The sequence below is a fragment of the Leptopilina boulardi genome, unplaced genomic scaffold (assembly GCF_019393585.1).
Source record: "Leptopilina boulardi isolate dan_hultmark-lab unplaced genomic scaffold, ZJU_Lbou_2.1 LbouV2_302, whole genome shotgun sequence".
In the NCBI taxonomy this organism is placed as follows: Eukaryota; Metazoa; Arthropoda; class Insecta; order Hymenoptera; family Figitidae; genus Leptopilina; species Leptopilina boulardi.
This window is the reverse complement of record NW_026137866.1, coordinates 977,250-996,774: the sequence shown is the minus strand read 5'-3', so window position 1 is coordinate 996,774 and position 19,525 is coordinate 977,250. Positions and strand designations below refer to the sequence as shown.

At 30.1% G+C, this 19,525-nt stretch overlaps 2 protein-coding genes across 7 annotated transcripts in view; one reads left to right on the top strand and one right to left on the bottom strand.

Moving 5' to 3' along the window:
• The first annotated feature begins 75 nt into the window (after positions 1 to 75).
• LOC127282879 (tubulin polymerization-promoting protein homolog) lies at positions 76 to 5,490 on the top strand. Of its 3 annotated transcripts, none has more exons than XM_051307441.1 (4): positions 76 to 395; positions 2,657 to 2,956; positions 3,247 to 3,379; positions 4,721 to 5,487. In XM_051307441.1, exons 2-4 carry the CDS (start codon positions 2,667 to 2,669, stop codon positions 4,898 to 4,900), a joined length of 603 nt encoding a protein of 200 aa, XP_051163398.1. In that variant the 5' UTR covers positions 76 to 395; positions 2,657 to 2,666; the 3' UTR covers positions 4,901 to 5,487. The 3 variants fall into 3 exon arrangements, with proteins under 3 accessions (XP_051163398.1, XP_051163397.1, XP_051163399.1); XM_051307440.1 differs by lacking the exon at positions 76 to 395 and adding an exon at positions 1,476 to 1,860 and having other exon boundaries at positions 4,721 to 5,486; XM_051307442.1 differs by lacking the exon at positions 76 to 395 and adding an exon at positions 2,177 to 2,279 and having other exon boundaries at positions 4,721 to 5,490.
• LOC127282869 (protein TANC2) overlaps positions 5,351 to 19,525 on the bottom strand; it is a 42,918-nt gene continuing 28,743 nt past the window's right edge. For 3 of the 4 annotated variants that reach the window (XM_051307420.1, XM_051307423.1, XM_051307421.1), the window contains exons 2-16: positions 17,413 to 17,780; positions 16,135 to 16,243; positions 15,731 to 15,874; positions 15,138 to 15,278; positions 14,292 to 14,921; positions 13,900 to 14,207; positions 13,299 to 13,577; positions 12,690 to 13,133; positions 12,385 to 12,591; positions 11,955 to 12,221; positions 8,210 to 8,505; positions 7,686 to 8,134; positions 7,307 to 7,608; positions 6,804 to 7,229; positions 5,351 to 6,723 (exon numbers count right to left, since the gene is read on the bottom strand). In XM_051307420.1, the coding sequence (XP_051163377.1) occupies positions 6,415 to 6,723; positions 6,804 to 7,229; positions 7,307 to 7,608; positions 7,686 to 8,134; positions 8,210 to 8,505; positions 11,955 to 12,221; positions 12,385 to 12,591; positions 12,690 to 13,133; positions 13,299 to 13,577; positions 13,900 to 14,207; positions 14,292 to 14,921; positions 15,138 to 15,278; positions 15,731 to 15,874; positions 16,135 to 16,243; positions 17,413 to 17,780 (4,679 nt within the window). In that variant the 3' untranslated portion in view covers positions 5,351 to 6,414. The remainder of the gene's footprint in view (positions 6,724 to 6,803; positions 7,230 to 7,306; positions 7,609 to 7,685; positions 8,135 to 8,209; positions 8,506 to 11,954; positions 12,222 to 12,384; positions 12,592 to 12,689; positions 13,134 to 13,298; positions 13,578 to 13,899; positions 14,208 to 14,291; positions 14,922 to 15,137; positions 15,279 to 15,730; positions 15,875 to 16,134; positions 16,244 to 17,412; positions 17,781 to 19,525) is intronic. The other variant, XM_051307422.1, reaches the window with a different exon arrangement.

Here is a 19,525-nt window from a genome sequence, read left to right as displayed (position 1 = left end):
TATTTTAAATACTTCTTATGTGGGTGGTGGTTGGGTGCCTATAGGAATGAGAGGGTGAGAGGAAAGTACATGAAAATAGGTGGCAGTGCTGGAATCGTTGGTTGACTAGGCGGAGGGTTTCAGTCTCGTTCATAGTAATTTCCCGGACAGAATACGAAAAAAAAGAAAACAAAGAAAAAGAAAAAATAATATTGCGCACGATTAAACAGGAAAATTATTTTCTTTGCTAAATGTCGTTAATTGTGAAGTGATTTTTTTTTCAAATTAAATGAAAAGTTGACAAAATTTAAAGTGTAAAATTTTCAAAAAGCTTCTATTGAGTGAGGGTATTTTAGTGAAGCACAAAAGTGATCAAGAGGGTGAAAAAGCTTTCTCGCGAGTTCAAATACCAACAGGTAGCGGAAACTGTGCTATTGATCGAAATACTTTTTTTTTTATGAAACACGCAATTGAAATTAGAGTCAATTATTTTCTTTACTTTCAAGAAAAAAAAATCATTTCAAAAAGAAAAAAATTATTTCAATTATTTTTATTCATTAATGTTTCACATAATTTTTGAAAATCAAAACATGAAATTAAAATTCACAAAAATATTTTTCTATTTTAATAACGATTTAATTTGACATTTTTTTTTCGATTAAAACTTTGAATCGGAAATTAAGATATTAAATGAAAAATAATATTGAATGAAATGAAGTATTTTAAAATCATAAATAAAATATAAAATGTAATACGATGTTATAGACTGTTTGACGTAATGTATATAAAAGTTGAATCAATCATGAACGTTGAAACCCTACAGCTCTGCTCGTTAGTTAAATCGTTGTAAAATATTAAAATAAACTCAGGGTTTCATTTTAACAAACAATCAAACACCAACCGACTTTGACCCAAAAATTAAAAATTCTTCATTTTACACGACTTTATACAAACTTTAAGGACAAAGTATAATATTTGATGAACAACAAATTAAGATATATATGCTTTGCATAAATTTTAATTAACGTTAATTTTCAATTTAATTAATTTATTTCAAAATAAAAAAATTTAATTGAGAGCAAACTGAAATAACAGTGTTAATATTAAAAAAAAATCTATAAACGAAGCGTAAAAAAATTTATTTTCAATATATTATAATTTTCTTGTCAGTTAAATTATATGTATACAGTAGCACATCGTGACAGGCAACAGTAAAATAACTTTAAGGACAATTCTTTTTTATCGAATTACACGCACGCAACCTGTTGCAATTCATAATATTAGAAATACTTTAAACATTGAAATTATTGATTGACATATTAAATACACGTCTTGTCCTTTAAATTATAAATTCATCGTCAGATTTAAAAAAAAGGGGGATGAAATTTTTTTTTCCTCCTCTAACAAGGTTTTTAATAAATAAATTCGAAACTTGCGAGCATAAAAGGAGTCTGGGATTTTTTTTTGTTGAATAGGAATAAAAGCAAGGGGTGTATTCAGTTGATATGGGGAGTGAACTTTCGGGAGTGAAAATCAATAAAAGACTTGCGCTTTGAGGCCCCTCAGATTCATCCTGAATCATACGCATCCGCATACAGTTTCTGGCCCCTTGTATACGTCCTACATTCAGAAATTTTCCTTAACCAGCTTTTCCTTTCGTTTCATGCGTGTGTGACTCTATTTTGAGAGACGGAAGTGTGAATCTTTATAAAAGTCATTAAACTGCATCCCTTGGTGAAAATTGTCATTACTTTTCAAAAAATTCAGTTACCCTTTGAAATAAGCGGGAATTTAATAATTAGAGTGAACTCTCATTAATTGCGAGAACTTTGCGTTTTCTCTCTTCTCGCACCTCAGAAATAAAGCGATCGATTTTCGCAGGTGACTAATATTTTCTGATACACTAACCCAATTTCTTCGGTAATGTGTATTATTAATGTAAATAGGCAAATGAAGCACGAAATATTTATTAATTCGTTTCTATATTATTATTATTAGAAAAAAATAAAATATAAAAATAATTGGGATTAAAAAAATGTTAATTTAAATATTGTTTTTCTGAAAAATGTAATTGTGACTTTTGACTTATCTTGAATTCCTCTCATGAAGAAGTGTTAATGATTGTTAACACATGTATTTACAAAGATCTCTATTTATAGATATGAAATAACATTACCTCATTTTTTATTTTTCTCATGTACAGACAAAGTTGATTTTAATATTTTTCTACGATGTTTAGTATCAATTGTGCTGCTGTCTTTACAATATCTTCAAAAATTAAAATAAGATTTCTTTAGAGGGTCTGATATGAAAACGTTTTAAATTTTTCTTTCATTATTTTATTCCCTACTAATTTACTATAATATCAATAAATTTTATTTACTTACCTTGAACTAATGTACAAATATAATTTTTATTGAAAGAAAATTCAATTCATTTTGTAGAATAATCAATTTTTCTCTAATCAGTTAATTATCAAATAAATTTTATTACAAAAGAAAAAAAAACACTTAAATCTAAGTTATTGTGTAATATCTTTTCTGAAGATTTCGTTATCTTTTAGAATTTGCAAGATTATATTTTGATTCATCAGCTACAAAATTGTAAACTATTTGTTTGTGAAAGTAAAAAGAAAAAAGTTTGAAAAATATTCCAAGTTAAAAAAAAATGTTTACAGAATATTAAAAATGGAAGGTGAAAAAGTGGATCCAGGAGTAAAGGAAAATAGTGCAACTTCATTGACAAATAATGTAGCCAATTTGAAAATTGAAGAAAACACAACGACACCTGGAAGTCCAGCCACAGGTAGTGGTACATTTCTTTCAAGTTTTAAGGCCTTTTCAAAATTTGGTGACACTAAAAGTGATGGCAAACACATTACACTCAGTCAAAGTGATAAATGGATGAAACAGGCAAAAGTAATTGATGGCAAAAAAATCACCACCACAGACACTGGAATTTATTTCAAGAAACAAAAGTAAATATATTTTTATATTTTCTCTTATTAATAATAAGTCCCTAAAGTACGTTACCAATTTAAGGGGGGTCTGACTTAAATCTACGCCTAATGTTAAAATTTATATAAAAATGATAAAAGTTATCAACGAAGAGACGGAGGGGGTATGAAAAGTTAGTAAAATTGGTAACGTATAAGTTAGTGGACGAATCTGATAATTATAGTCAAAGTTAATTCAAATTTTATTGAAAAAATAAAAAATTACCATTTCAATGCAGTGAAATTAAAAAAATGAATTTTTTTTTTATCAGGTCAATGAAATTGAATGTTGAACAATATAAATCTTTCCTTGATGAGCTCGCCAAAGCTAAAAAAATTGAATTAGCTGAAATTAAAAATAAAATGGCTAATTGTGGACCGCCCGGTATATCTAATGTGGGTGGGGTAAGTTAAAGATTTACACAATATGATATTATTATTTGATTATTTTAATTTTTTTGTATTTAAAGCCATGTGGGAAAAAACCACATGATCTTACAATAAAAAAGTGATTTGCAACACAGGAAATTAATGATAAAACAATTACCGACATATAAATGTACCTTAAATGGCTGTAAAATAGAAAAATGAAAAGACAAAAAATTAACGACATAGAAATCTACCTTAACGATTGATAGTAAAGAATTTTTTTGAAAAATGAAAAGACAAAAAATAACGACATTAATATCTACCATACCGACTGATGGTAAAGAAATTTTTTTTGAAAAATGATAATATAAAAAATTACCGACACAGAAATCTACTTTACCGACTGATGGTAAAGAAATTTTTTTGAAAAATGATAATATAAAAAATTACCGACACAGAAATCTACCTTACCGACTGATGGTAAAACAGTTTTTTTTGAAAAATGAAAATATAAAAAAATTACCGACGTAGGAATCTACCTTACCGACTGATGGTAAAACAGTTTTTTTGAAAAATGAAAATATAAAAAATTACCGACATAGGAATCTACCTTACCGACTGATGGTAAAACAGTTTTTCTGAAAAATGAAAATATAAAAAATTACCGACGTAGGAATCTACCTTACCGACTGATGGTAAAACAGAATTTTTTGACTTTTCCAAAACTGTTTTACCATCAGTCGGTAATTACCATCAATCGGTAAGGTAGATTCCTACGTCGGTAATTTTTTATATTTTCATTTTTCAGAAAAACTGTTTTACCATCAGTCGGTAAGGTAGATTCCTATGTCGGTAATTTTTTATATTTTCATTTTTCAAAAAAAAACTGTTTTACCATCAGTCGGTAAGGTAGATTCCTATGTCGGTAATTTTTTATATTTTCATTTTAAAAAACTGTTTTACCATCAGTCGGTAATGCAGATTCCTATGTCGGTAATTTTTTATACTTTTATTTTTCAAAAAACTGTTTTACCATCAGTCGGTAAAGTAGATTTCTGTGTCGGTAATTTTTTTATATTATCATTTTTCAAAAAAAATTTCTTTACCATCAGTCGGTAAAGTAGATTTCTGTGTCGGTAATTTTTTATATTATCATTTTTTCAAAAATTTTCTTTACTATCAGTCGGTAATTTTTTATCTTATCATTTTTCAAAAATTTATTTACTAATCTTTTTCATTTTGTTGCAATTGAAATGTTCGAAATACTAAATTAACTGTTTTAAATAGATAAATTACACACTTACCTGTATACATGCTACCTGCATGCATTTTTGAAGTATTTCTTTCACATGTCTTTAAGAAATAATAAAATTTCAGGCTGGCAAAGCTGCATCGACAGTTGATAGACTGACAGACGTGAGTAAATACACAGGATCTCATAAGCAACGATTTGATGAAACTGGCAAAGGAAAAGGAATTGCCGGTCGAAAGGATATTCCTGATAATTCGGGATATGTGCAGGGATATCAGAATAAGGACACACACAAGGCTCAGTAATCCTTGAGAGTTCATTAAAAAATGCTGGCACCAAAGTTACACTGTCCATCAGTGCTTTTGTTTAAATCAAGAAAATTTCTTCGGTCGCGAAGAAATTTTTCATCCATCCGAAAGTTTCACCTTCGAGATATAAAAAAAAAATGCTTCCCGAGAAACATCATTTTTTGCACTTAACAATCATTCAGATTCATAAATAAATTAATTATATAATAATTATTATTATTCTAGAACATAAATAAAATTGAAAAATTCCTTTTTAAAAAATGTGTAGTAGCTTTTGTAAGGAGTTTCCTTTTTTTCTATACAATCTCGAAGCGATGAAAATTCTGGATGCAAGAAGAATAAAGGAAGGAAGTAATTTGATGAATTTTTCCTTTTTAAAAAACACATTATCGCGTTATCCAATCTCTCGTGCATTTGGATTTTCTATCTTTAATATTTGTTACTTAATTTTTTTGTTTAATCAAGTTAAAAGATAGATTTATTAAATTAAGAAGAAAATCCAAAAAGAAAGCGATAAAGTGTACTTACAAGATATTTCCACGTAAAAAAAACAGGGGAAAAAAATGTTTCACGTTTCGTGTTCTAATTCTTTGTATAAATATAGAATTTGTTATGAAATAAATGTATTAGAGCCTAAAAAAGAAAATAAGAAATCTCAGTTTCAGAATAAAAAAACTGATTCGTTTTATTTGACACCCATCGGTCAATAACATTTCATATACCTCAAATAACGTCGTTTAAACGATTAATTTTTAAAATTGATCGCTAATCAGTGAGTCATTAATAGTAATCTCTAATACTTAACACTAATTAATATTATTAATTATAATTATAATAATTGTTGTAATAATTTACATTACGTAATAATTTCAAATAAATTATTACATAATTTTAATTAATTAATTAATCAATATTTGATAAATACAAAAATTATTAATAATTGAATAATTAATATAATTAATTAGTAAATATTTTCGACAATTGATGTTTCATGGCAAGATATGTTTTATATATATATATATATATATATATATATATATATATATATATATATGTGTGTGTTTCTTAAAAGTAAATTTCGCTTAAATTTAGAAATTTAAATAAATCAATAAATAAGGTTTCGCAAAATTAAAAAAAATTTCTAAAAACAATTCGAAAATTTCGAAAAAATACTGAATGAGATAAATAATTTTTTTCAACTTAACAACGATAATAAAGCCACGCGTAATCTAGACTACATAATACACGAATTTAGTCATAAATATATTAAATTTTGTAATCGTTAAATCGAATGGAAAAATGAATTCAAAAAAAAAAAATTTTCAATTATAATTGAACAAGGAAACCTGGGAACAGGAGGAAAATTCGATAAACAAACGATTTGATCGTTTCGTTTTTTAAAAAAAGACTGATTTTCCTCAAACCAGTGAGTTGATCAGTTTTTTTTTCTTAAATTCTACGTGGGAAATATCTTTCTCTCTCTCTTTCTTTCTATAATAAAGGAAATAAATTTACAATTCTGTAAGCGTGTCAATGGAGGCACGAAGACGACACCTTGAACCGCCGCCTTCGTACCCCTTACTGGTCCCCATACCTGAGCCTTCAAGTCGCGAGATTATCTCATCCCTCAGTGCAGTCAATACTCTTCGATCCTCTCGATTGTGTAGAGGAATAATATGAAGTGCTTCTTGTGCATCGGCAAGTGCTTCGTCAAGATAGTCAACGTCAATTCGTGCCTTCGCCCTCGCATAATAGGCTTCATATGATGATGGTTTGATTTTCAATGCTTCATCCGCCAACTCTATAGCTTCTTCAAATTCCTACAATTTAAAGAAATATTTTTCTCTTGCGAAAATCACACAAAAAAATTCAGAAAAAATAAAAAGTAAAAATTACTTACATTCATTTTACGTTTGCATCGACTGAGATTAAGGAGAAAATTGAGCCTGAGTTGAGCAAATGTTTGAAGATGAAGCAACAATTGACTGTGTTCTTGGAGTTTACGATTGTGAATTTGTTCGGGAGGTTCAGGAAATTTTCTAAGAGCATAGGCATAACGATGTGATGCTTCTTTGAGTCGACCCTTTCTGTAGAGTACATTACCATCTTCAAGAAGTTTATTTAACAAAATAAGAAGAACATCTGGTTTTCCCGCTGCCATTGCCCATGTTGCTGGTCCTAATTTTGCTCCTCTTCGCAGGAAACACTGAACCACTAATACATTTCGACAACCAATTGCCCTGTCGAGTGGTCTCATTCCATGAATATCGACATGCTCAACAGCCGCGCCTTTCTCAAGCAAAAACTGTACAAGTTTTGGATTACCCTGTAATTTTCATTTTTTTGTTAAATTCATTCAGAACATTAAATCTTCAATAAATAATTGAATATATTGAAATGTACCTGAAATGCAGCCAAATCCAAAGGAGTTCTACCGGTATTATCAGTTGTATTAACTTCAGCTCCACGTTCAATGAGATGTTGCACAGCTGCCAATCTTCCACGAACACAAGCCCAAGCGAGAGCCGTGAGTCCTTCTCTATCAGTCGCTTCTATTACTGATCCTTTATCCAAAAAGAGTTCAATTAAATTCGTATGACCCTCACCGGCAGCTATCATCAGGCAATTTCGTCCTGCGCCATCTTTTTGTGCTAAAAGTGGAATACATTCGTCCACCACTTGATCACTACTTGCCGTAAGTGTCGCTGTAAAATTATCATTATTAATAAATTAATTAATTTTAATTATTTGGTTTAATTATGTATTTCAAATTAATTCTCACCTTGAAGAATTCTTTCGGCAGTTCCCCAATGACCCTCTTTAGCTGCCAACATAAGAGGACTCAGGCCCTTTGCATTAGTAGCAAGTGGATTCGCTCCGCGAGCAAGAAGTGCCGAGACAGTTGCCGTAGATCCATTTGCAGCCGCTACTGTCAATGCTGTTTCACCAATTAAACTATCGGGTTCATCGACCGTCACCTCTGCCATATCTAATAGATATTCGACAATTGATTCGTGACCTTGAGCCGCAGCAGCAACAACCGCTTGCTGAGCTGCTTCTTCTCTACCCAACTCTGGAATTCTTGTTTCAATCTCCTGTGTTTTAGGAATGTGCCAATCGCAAGCGAGTAGATAGCCTACGACCGAAAGGCGTCCATGTCTAGCCGCATGGACCAGTGAACACTGACCCGCCATATCCGCATGTCCTAGAGAAGCTCCCGCAGCAGCAAGTCTAAAAATGGAAATTAATTTTTTAAAATTAAATATGAATTAAAATATAAAAAGTATTTCTTCCTTTGAAAATTACCTTCTAACAACATCACAGTGACCTCGAGCAGATGCAAGAGAAAGAGCCGTGCAACCTTGACTATTCGTCAATTCAACATCGGCGCCAAATTCCAATAAAAGTGAAACCATTTCCACGGAACCTTCATGAGCGTACATACAAAGTGCCGGTGCATTTCCAAGATATTCAGTGATGAAATTTGGAGATGCTCCTGCCAGCAGAAGCAATCTTGATACTTTTACATTTGGACTGTAAATATTTCTCAATGTACAAAGTGCCGATGATACGCATTCCGAAGATGATGCCAACCACGAAGCCTGAAAAAAAAACAAATTGTGACGTCAGCACGTTCACGTTTGGGCAGCCAATGTAGAATCAGCAATGATTCTCATGGAAACAGATACCATAGCATTTGTCTGTCTGTCTGTCTGTCCGTCCGTCGTACACTCGTATGGTTTGTCTGCCAAAGAAAAATTGAATTTTTTTCGAAATTTTTTTTTTTTACCTGGATGAGATTTTGGTCATAATAGGGGTCTTCCTCTACTCGGATTTGGCTGTCGATTTTTTTCTACACTTTTAGGTGTATTTTGTGCAAGAATATGCAATAAAATCGAGTGCCTAAGAAAAATTGAATTTTTTTCGAAATTTTTTTTTTTTACCTGAATGAGTTTTTGGTCATAATAGGGGTCTTCCTCTACTCGGATTTGGCTGTCGATTTTTTTCTACACTTTAAAATGTATTTTGTGCAAGAATATGCAATAAAATCGTGTGCCTAAGAAAAATTGAATTTTTTTCGAAATTTTTTTTTTTTACCTGAATGAGTTTTTGGTCATAATAGGGGTCTTCCTCTACTCGGATTTGGCTGTCGATTTTTTTCTACACTTTAAAATGTATTTTGTGCAAGAATATGCAATAAAATCGTGTGCCTAAGAAAAATTGAATTTTTTTCGAAATTTTTTTTTTTTACCTGAATGAGTTTTTGGTCATAATAGGGGTCTTCCTCTACTCAGATTTGGCTGTCGATTTTTTTCTACACTTTTAGGTGTATTTTGTGCAAGAATATGCAATAAAATCGTGTGCCTAAGAAAAATTGAATTTTTTTCGAAATTTTTTTTTTTTACCTGAATGAGTTTTTGGTCATAATAGGGGTCTTCCTCTACTCGGATTTGGCTGTCGATTTTTTTCTACACTTAAAAATGTATTTTGTGCAAGAATATGCAATAAAATCGTGTGCCTAAGAAAAATTGAATTTTTTTCGAAATTTTTTTTTTTTACCTGAATGAGTTTTTGGTCATAATAGGGGTCTTCCTCTACTCAGATTTGGCTGTCGATTTTTTTCTACACTTTTAGGTGTATTTTGTGCAAGAATATGCAATAAAATCGTGTGCCTAAGAAAAATTGAATTTTTTTCGAAATTTTTTTTTTTTACCTGAATGAGTTTTTGGTCATAATAGGGGTCTTCCTCTACTCAGATTTGGCTGTCGATTTTTTTCTACACTTTTAGGTGTATTTTGTGCAAGAATATGCAATAAAATCGTGTGCCTAAGAAAAATTGAATTTTTTTCGAAATTTTTTTTTTTTACCTGAATGAGTTTTTGGTCATAATAGGGGTCTTCCTCTACTCGGATTTGGCTGTCGATTTTTTTCTACACTTTAAAATGTATTTTGTGCAAGAATATGCAATAAAATCGTGTGCCTAAGAAAAATTGAATTTTTTTCGAAATTTTTTTTTTTTACCTGAATGAGTTTTTGGTCATAATAGGGGTCTTCCTCTACTCAGATTTGGCTGTCGATTTTTTTCTACACTTTTAGGTGTATTTTGTGCAAGAATATGCAATAAAATCGTGTGCCTAAGAAAAATTGAATTTTTTTCGAAATTTTTTTTTTTTACCTGAATGAGTTTTTGGTCATAATAGGGGTCTTCCTCTACTCGGATTTGGCTGTCGATTTTTTTCTACACTTTAAAATGTATTTTGTGCAAGAATATGCAATAAAATCGTGTGCCTAAGAAAAATTGAATTTTTTTCGAAATTTTTTTTTTTTACCTGAATGAGTTTTTGGTCATAATAGGGGTCTTCCTCTACTCAGATTTGGCTGTCGATTTTTTTCTACACTTTTAGGTGTATTTTGTGCAAGAATATGCAATAAAATCGTGTGCCTAAGAAAAATTGAATTTTTTTCGAAATTTTTTTTTTTTACCTGAATGAGTTTTTGGTCATAATAGGGGTCTTCCTCTACTCGGATTTGACTGTCGATTTTTTTCTACACTTTTAGGTGTATTTTGTGCAAGAATATGCAATAAAATCGTGTGCCTAAGAAAAATTGAATTTTTTTCGAAATTTTTTTTTTTTACCTGAATGAGTTTTTGGTCATAATAGGGGTCTTCCTCTACTCGGATTTGGCTGTCGATTTTTTTCTACACTTTAAAATGTATTTTGTGCAAGAATATGCAATAAAATCGTGTGCCTAAGAAAAATTGAATTTTTTTCGAAATTTTTTTTTTTTACCTGAATGAGTTTTTGGTCATAATAGGGGTCTTCCTCTACTCAGATTTGGCTGTCGATTTTTTTCTACACCTTTAGGTGTATTTTGTGCAAGAATATGCAATAAAATCGTGTGCCTAAGAAAAATTGAATTTTTTTCGAAATTTTTTTTTTTTACCTGAATGAGTTTTTGGTCATAATAGGGGTCTTCCTCTACTCGGATTTGGCTGTCGATTTTTTTCTACACTTTAAAATGTATTTTGTGCAAGAATATGCAATAAAATCGTGTGCCTAAGAAAAATTGAATTTTTTTCGAAATTTTTTTTTTTTACCTGAATGAGTTTTTGGTCATAATAGGGGTCTTCCTCTACTCAGATTTGGCTGTCGATTTTTTTCTACACCTTTAGGTGTATTTTGTGCAAGAATATGCAATAAAATCGTGTGCCTAAGAAAAATTGAATTTTTTTCGAAATTTTTTTTTTTTACCTGAATGAGTTTTTGGTCATAATAGGGGTCTTCCTCTACTCGGATTTGGCTGTCGATTTTTTTCTACACTTTTAGGTGTATTTTGTGCAAGAATATGCAATAAAATCGTGTGCCTAAGAAAAATTGAATTTTTTTCGAAATTTTTTTTTTTTACCTGAATGAGTTTTTGGTCATAATAGGGGTCTTCCTCTACTCGGATTTGGCTGTCGATTTTTTTCTACACTTTAAAATGTATTTTGTGCAAGAATATGCAATAAAATCGTGTGCCTAAGAAAAATTGAATTTTTTTCGAAATTTTTTTTTTTTACCTGAATGAGTTTTTGGTCATAATAGGGGTCTTCCTCTACTCAGATTTGGCTGTCGATTTTTTTCTACACTTTTAGGTGTATTTTGTGCAAGAATATGCAATAAAATCGTGTGCCTAAGAAAAATTGAATTTTTTTCGAAATTTTTTTTTTTTACCTGAATGAGTTTTTGGTCATAATAGGGGTCTTCCTCTACTCAGATTTGGCTGTCGATTTTTTTCTACACTTTTAGGTGTATTTTGTGCAAGAATATGCAATAAAATTGTGTGCCTAAGAAAAATTGAATTTTTTTCGAAATTTTTTTTTTTTACCTGAATGAGTTTTTGGTCATAATAGGGGTCTTCCTCTACTCGGATTTGGCTGTCGATTTTTTTCTACACTTTTAGGTGTATTTTGTGCAAGAATATGCAATAAAAAGCCATGAAACTCTTAATGTAGGCGCTTTGCGCATGCTTCTTTTCCTGATTTTTAGAAATTTAAAAAGATTCTTACCTGAAGATCTCTTGAAGGCCAACATGGTGTAACTCCTCTATAGACGTGAGCTTTTAAAATATGATGACCAAGTTCTAAAGCTTTTTCACCATCCAATGGAGCTTGAAGTCTCGATAATCGAAAAGCAATTGCCGTATGTCCCAATCGTAAATCGCACAAAAATTTCGTTGATTCGCCTTCATCTCTCCTCATTAACCATTCTCTGAACGATGGATGAAAGAACATATATGTATTGTCTAAACGTTTCACAAGAAAACCGGAGAGCATCTGTAAAAAAATATATTTTTAAATTTTGTAGAAATACAATACAAAAAGAAAACTTTATTAATTAACCCATTTTTATTCACTTACTTATCCTTTGCAGGAAGGAAGCAACAAAACAAATAATCATTAAATGTTTTTAAAAAGAAATTATAAATTTTTTTCTTACCTTGAATCTCTGCATGAAGTCTTCCCAGGAAACGAAACTGTCCATGTTCAGGGCATTGACTGAATAATAAATTTCCGGAAGAGTTAACGGATACAAAGCAGCTAGACAAACACCAAGAAGAGGTTGTACCTTATCAAACGAGGTTGCTGTGGGAAATCTCAGATTAAAATGTAAAAGATAAATCTGAGCGAGAGAAACTGGCAAAACCTAAAATTTCAATACAGAATATATAATTTATATAAATTTTTCTTCTTTTAATAATTTTTCCAATTAGAATTAAAATATACGAAAAATATGAAACATACCTTATAACTAGCCGATTTAGCCACCAAATGTCCACTCTCGATAAGATCTAATGTCAATTTAACAAATAAAAAGCAACCCTTTGCGAGATTCAATAAATGTGAAATAAATCGCGTTTGAGTTGCACTATTTGAAGATTCTGCCTTCCCATTCAATGATGCTGTGACATTTGTCTGAATTGCTGAACTTTGAGTTAGACGATAGTTGACATAATCGGTGAGATCCTTCGTGATATTAATTCCCATTGGATCGTTTATACTTTTATCAAGACAAATTCTTGTATAGGGGAATTGTTTCGTACATTCTTGAAGTTGTGTTCTCACTGTACAGACAATTTTCAACCAACTTGGAAAATTTGGTGTGTGTCTCGTCAAAAAAGAGGCAATTGTATCTCCTCTATCTGGCCTGTGATATTCTGCCTCACAAACCGCGTCAATCAATATCATCTGTAATTTTTTTTTTTTTGCACATAATTATTTTTTTCAAATAAAATTACAAATTTTCTATTTAAATTAATAAAATTTATCCATTTCATTTTCATTTGACCAAATTATTAATTATGTAATTTTAAATTAATTCGCAAAAAAAAAAGAAACATGAAAAGAAATTACCATATTTATTTCCGGCAACCTCCCGGCACGTCTGAGACTCAAAAGAGGTTCGATAATTCCTCGCGATAAAGCAAGATCTGGATCGACAGTACACTCCCTGAGTGAAAGGGATCTTTGGAGATGTGGCTCTGATAGTAAGTATTCTCTGTAAGCTGCAAGTTGTGGAGCTTGACAGAGTTGTGCTGCTAAAGAATGAATCAAGTCAGGTACAAGACAGGTGCAGTTGTTATCAGCCTGACAAAAGTGGTAAGCCACGACGTGGGATGCCAGGTCACGAATCTGCAAAAAAACAAAACAAAAAAAAAAACGTAACCGATTAATCACGCAACGAGAGAATACGAAACTTTAAAAGTAAAAGTACTTCAAAAATCTGTTGCAATACCGATAAAGATATCAGCAAAATTACGTCATATATAGATTACAATAAAAATTCTTACAAAACGTTTTTCGTTGATAATTTAAATCAGTATTTAAATATAGTGACTCAATTTTTAAAAAAAAGTTTTTAAATTAAATTTTTTAATTTAAGATTAACATTTAATTAGATATTTAATTATCAAAAAATGTTTTTTTAAAGAAAAAAAAATGTAATTAAACTTACCCTATCGTTTGTAGATTTGATGCTTGGATGTGGAGAAATTTCAATTTTTTCCTCATTTTCAACTTTTTGTGATTCCTTTTGATCTTTACGACGACCAAAGCAACTGTATTCGACAAGTTGAAGAATTAAGGCAGTCTTTCCTGTTCCCGGTGATCCTGAAATGAGAATACCGGAACTTGATCCCTGGACAACAGCTTCAAATTCTTGAAGCAACCAGAGACGTCCAGTAAAAACGGGATCAATCTCCAATAATGGAACCTCAAAGAAAAGAGGTTTCAACGTCAGTTGCGCTGCATGAAGAAATCGCACTGTAAAAAAATAAAAATTTAATAATAAACAAGGAAATAAATAAAAATTGCTTAAAAATATATATATTTTTTTTTCAATCTTACTTTTGGAGTCGAATGATCCCTTGACAGTGCCAGCGCGTGCTGATCGTCTCACGCATGTTTTTCGATTTTTAAATAAAGTCTGACCGAGCTCATCAACTTGTCCAGGTTGTGAGGTAGTCACGGAATGTCTTCTTGTTGTGAGTGGACTTGCACTTCCATTTGATAATCCAGAAACGGAAACCGACATTGACATGGAATTTGAAGCTGATGTTGATATTGATGCTAAACTTCCGGCACTATCACAATCGCGTGATGATGATTTACTTTTGACACCCTTAACTTTACCCTTGAGTTTTAATGGACTTCGTAGTGCTGCCACGGCTTCAGCCTCACTTGATGTACCAGTTAATGTTGACACTGGACTTGTATTATTCGATGGATGTGTTTGTGTCTCAAAACTTGTTAAACTACTAAACGATGCCGCTGAACTGTCGTGGCCCTGTTGTAAATTATTTAAATGGGGTAATTTTAATTTTGGATTCGATTGAGGACGTGTTTGTCCCGGAAGTTCAGTAACGTCAACACCGGCATGTCTTCCATTACCCAAAAGAAGTCCCAGTCTCATGTAAAGATCCGATTGTGACGATTTCTTTGTTTTCGAAGAGGCTATTGGCTTTACACTTTCGTCATCTGTAAAGAAAGAAAATATTTTTCAAAAAAAAAATAATAATTTTGTGAAATTTAGTAAATCAGGATTTTAATAACATCAATTCTTGAAAAGTGATAAATGTTAAAAGGAATATCAGAGAAAAATTGAAGCAGAAGCAAATTTTTTGATTTTTGCCAAGCAGACACACAAAATTTAAAATCAACAATTATTGCACACGACTGGAATGAATTTCCTGCCTTGGATTTTGTTGCATGTATCAACGAGTTGATTTAATCCATTACTAGCAGTTCCTTGGCTACTGCTCCATAGATTTTTGATCTTTCCAAGAACAATTCCCGTCCATCTTGACTTTCCCTCCAGGGAAGTCGTCATCCATGCTAAATTTCAATTTGTTTATTCAATCGTTAAAAATAACCAATTTTCCACACAATTTCATTTTATGTTTACCGGTTTTTTTTTCTTATGAATCTTGGCAAATTTGCTACGTATTTTCTAATTTTACTTTCTATTTTTTCAATATTAATAATTGAAAATAAAAAAAATTTAAATATAAGTTATTAATTTAAAAATCTACAAACGAAAATTCTTGAGAACTAAAAAAGTTTCAAATTTTTCCCATTTAAAGTTTCTTTTCTACTTTTTTTTTTTTTTTTTTGCTTGAATGAATTCCAATTTGGCTTCATTAACATGTAATATTTTTTTTGTTGACCTTTCACTTAGCTCGTGTGTGTTATGATTTTTTAATGGAATCTCAAAATTGTTCATTTACCGAAGCAAATGGAGTTCCAATGTATAAAGCATTTCATAATAATCGTCAGAAATGTTTTACCTGATAACGCTGACGGGTTGTCGTTTGCACTTTGCTCTGTAGATATTGGATCTCGTTTTCCGGATCTTTGTGAACTAAAGGGACTTTTTAACGCCTTTGAATTGAGGAAAAATCTTTTCCGTTGAGCAGGAGGCGTTGGGCAACCTGTAAAAGTAAACACAAAAAATTCAGTTTTATAAAAATTCTATTATTTTCTCAACGCTATATTTATATTTCATTTTTTTTTATTTATTTCCTGTTATAAGATGAAAAATTAATTTAATTTTTTATGAAAAATTTTATTATTTATAAAAATTCTTTTTTAAAATTTAAAAATTATATTTTTTGAAATAAAAAAAAATGTATTTCAGTAAAAAAAGAATTTTTAATTAATTTTTAATTAATTTTGAAAAAAAAATTCTTACTTTGAGCCATTGGATTAACTTTGTGTTTTGAAGATGAAGACTCGGGTAAAACTGGAGGTTTGAGCCTTCCCATCGCCGAGGAAGAATTAATTTCGTTCCCATCGCGTTGCTGAAAGTATATACGTTTTAATTAAAAATTAAACGATTCATTAAAACTGCTCGTTAATCTTAATGATTATTTTTACAAAATTTTTTGAAAAATCAAACAAAGTAAAAAACAAAAAAAAATCGAAATAAAATACCCCAATTAATATTAAATATTATAATTAATATTCAAAAATAATAATTAGAATTACATTTTATTATAATATTAAAAACAATAATTATTGAATTCTATTCTAAAAAATTAAATTTTTTTATTTTCTATTTTTTAAAAATTCCAATACTTAAATAGAATTTGAATTTTTTTTTTGTAGAGTTTTTTGATGAACGTCAAAGGACAAATTTACGTGATGAGTGATTTTGAAATGATTTCTAAAAGTGTCTAGACAGAAAAAATAAAATATTTCTATAGGGGGGCAACTGATATCCCTGATCTGGTTTAACCTTTTGTATATATGTATTAAAAGGAAGCAAAATCGAAGAGAGTGGGTTGCAAAACGTCAAGTTTCACGATTCAAAACACGTGGGAGTGGTATTTTACATGTGTGGGTGGAATGTGTCACCATTTTTCAATGGCATGTAAAATTTTACATTTACCTACATAAGGACCTCTTTACATTTGTTTTTTGCCGAAAAAAAAAATTAAACGGTTTGTATAATGAAAAAAGGAAGCTATCACTAAAAATTATAAATTTTCATTTTTTTTTTTTTTTTTTTTGACTAATTATGCTGTGGAATTATCGTTTTATTGGCCATTAATTTATATACCTTTGTAAAATATTATTAGACACCTGACTTTTCATAGAGAATATGTCGAAATTTATAAACTATTCATGAACCCTCATAAAAGTGGTTTTAATGATACTTTCACGTCAAGACACAGAGTCCATATGTAAAAAAAAGTCATTTTAAGTGTCAATCTCGTTGAAAGGCAAAAAAATTTTTTTTTTTAGACTTTAACTTCAAATGCAAATACTGACGAAAGCTCCTTTTGATTTATTCGTTAATAAAAACATAAATTGCCTTTGCAAATAACATTATTAGAAAACATGACCACGTGATTTTTGTTTATGCTTTAAATGGAAAAAATTATTATTTCTTATTATGAAATAATAAAAATGTAATTAGAAAAAAAAAATGTAAATAAAAAAAAAAAAGGGAAAAAATTTGACTCACAGAACGTGGTAGAATGAGTGGCCCTCGTGTACGTGGTCTTGGACTGCTACATAAGGAATTTACAGTAGAAGAGTCGTCGATCCAGTCCTCGGTGGGATGTTGCATAGACAAGGGCCCCGAGGGGCAAAATCTTCCGTCGCGAAAAGGGCCCTCGAGGCCGTCTTCCTCGTTAAAATGATCCTCCTCATTTCTTCGTAAGCAAAGAGGGCAGGCCTCACTTCGAAATAAACATGAATAACATCTCTCGTGACCGCATGAATCTATTAGACGTCTTTTTTTACCCTTATCGAATGGCATTTCACATGATGGGCACATTGGTCCACTCAATACTGTCGTTGATTCAACCAGTGCTCGAATTTTCGCCAAATCTGTAACAAAAAAAAATATTTTCATTAAAATTTTTTTTTTAATTTTATTATTTTATTATTTTATTACAATTAAATTAATTTTTTGATAGTAATGGACTAACAATTAATTAACAGGATGAATTAGAGAAAATTGAATATGATAAGAAATCATTATAGAGGAATAGAATGTAATAATAATAATAATAATGACAGGAGAAGGTGTCACATCGATAGATAAACCGATCTTAGAAAGTTTCGAGGTCAATAATGGTTTGACCTTTCCTCGCCTCTTGGAATGTTCATCCAGATTAGTATAGATTCTCCCATTAATAATTCATTACAATCCTGTACGGAAAATAATGTTGTCAACAAAGAAATACGATCGCGACAGTATAAATCAATTTTTTTTTTGCAAAACGAAATTTTGTTTGTATTATAAACAACTATTAAATTAATATTTATAATTATTAAATTAATATTTATAATTATTAAATTAATTAAAAATTATTTATACAAAAATTAATTATTTTTTTTATTTATTAATTTCTTTATCCAATAATTTATTCTTGCCTTAATTTTTTCTATAAAAATCATATTATAAAAATATTTTACTTTCACTTCAATCGTTTTTATAAAAAAAAGATCATTTTTTTAAATTTTTATCGTTTCTTTTTGATCTTCTATTAAATTTTTTGTTTCACTTTCTTTTTCCATTAATCTTTTTTTTTTTTTTATTTTCCCACTTTTTATGTTCTCTAAAGTGTTAAAATGAATGACCAAGGGGACAAGAGAGGTTTTTTAATTCTATTTTAAAGAAAGCATAATTCCCCCCCTAATGAATAATAATTTGTCGTTTATCGTGATCAAGTGAGGGATAAGTCCATATCAAGCAGGTGCAGCTGTACTTGATGTTACCGTAACTTGGGTCAATGTTCTCATCTGATACCTATCCTCCCTTATAGTTAGTTTCTATCTTTTTCCTCAACGTGAGAAGAAACGTCTCATTTTTTTTTTTTTTTTTTTCTTCTAAATACGACTGTACAATTTTTGCTTCCTTTATCTTATAGATGAGATAACTCGCTATATAAACAAACAAGTTTTATTGTTAATTTCCTACATTATTCACATATGTTTATTTCTCTTAATTTTTTTTTAAATTTTTCCCGGGGGGTGACGATTATATCTTCAAACTTCATTATTATTATTATTATTAAGGTGATTACAATAGTAAACAAAATTGTTCACAAAAAATATAATTAATATTAAATAAATTATTTAATAATTAATAGATAATAAATAAGAATTAATAATTTTATATTACATTAATTAATAAATAATTAAAAAATAAATAAAATTATAAATAATTATAAATAATTATAATAATTTTATTTATAATAAATTATAAAAAAACAAAGAATTGAAAAATATGGTACAACTTTAAATATATAAAGGATTTGATATAATCATTTTGGATGTTCTTATGAGGGCCACACACTAATGGAAGTAGAGCTTGGGATGAAATGAAGGATAATGAGTATGGGGCAAGGGAGCAGAGTTCGTTTCGAGGAATAAATAAAAAAAAAAAAAAGAAAAGAAAATAAAGCAGATCTTTTAAATGATAGAACTTCTATTCCCAGACGCCTTCGATCCAAGTCGTAAAGCTTCGTTAAAGTTCTCTTGGTTGCGCGGCGATAAAATACTGTGCAAGTACACGATTAAACCCCGCACAAGATCAGGTCTCTCTCTCTCTCTTTTATTGCGAAAGA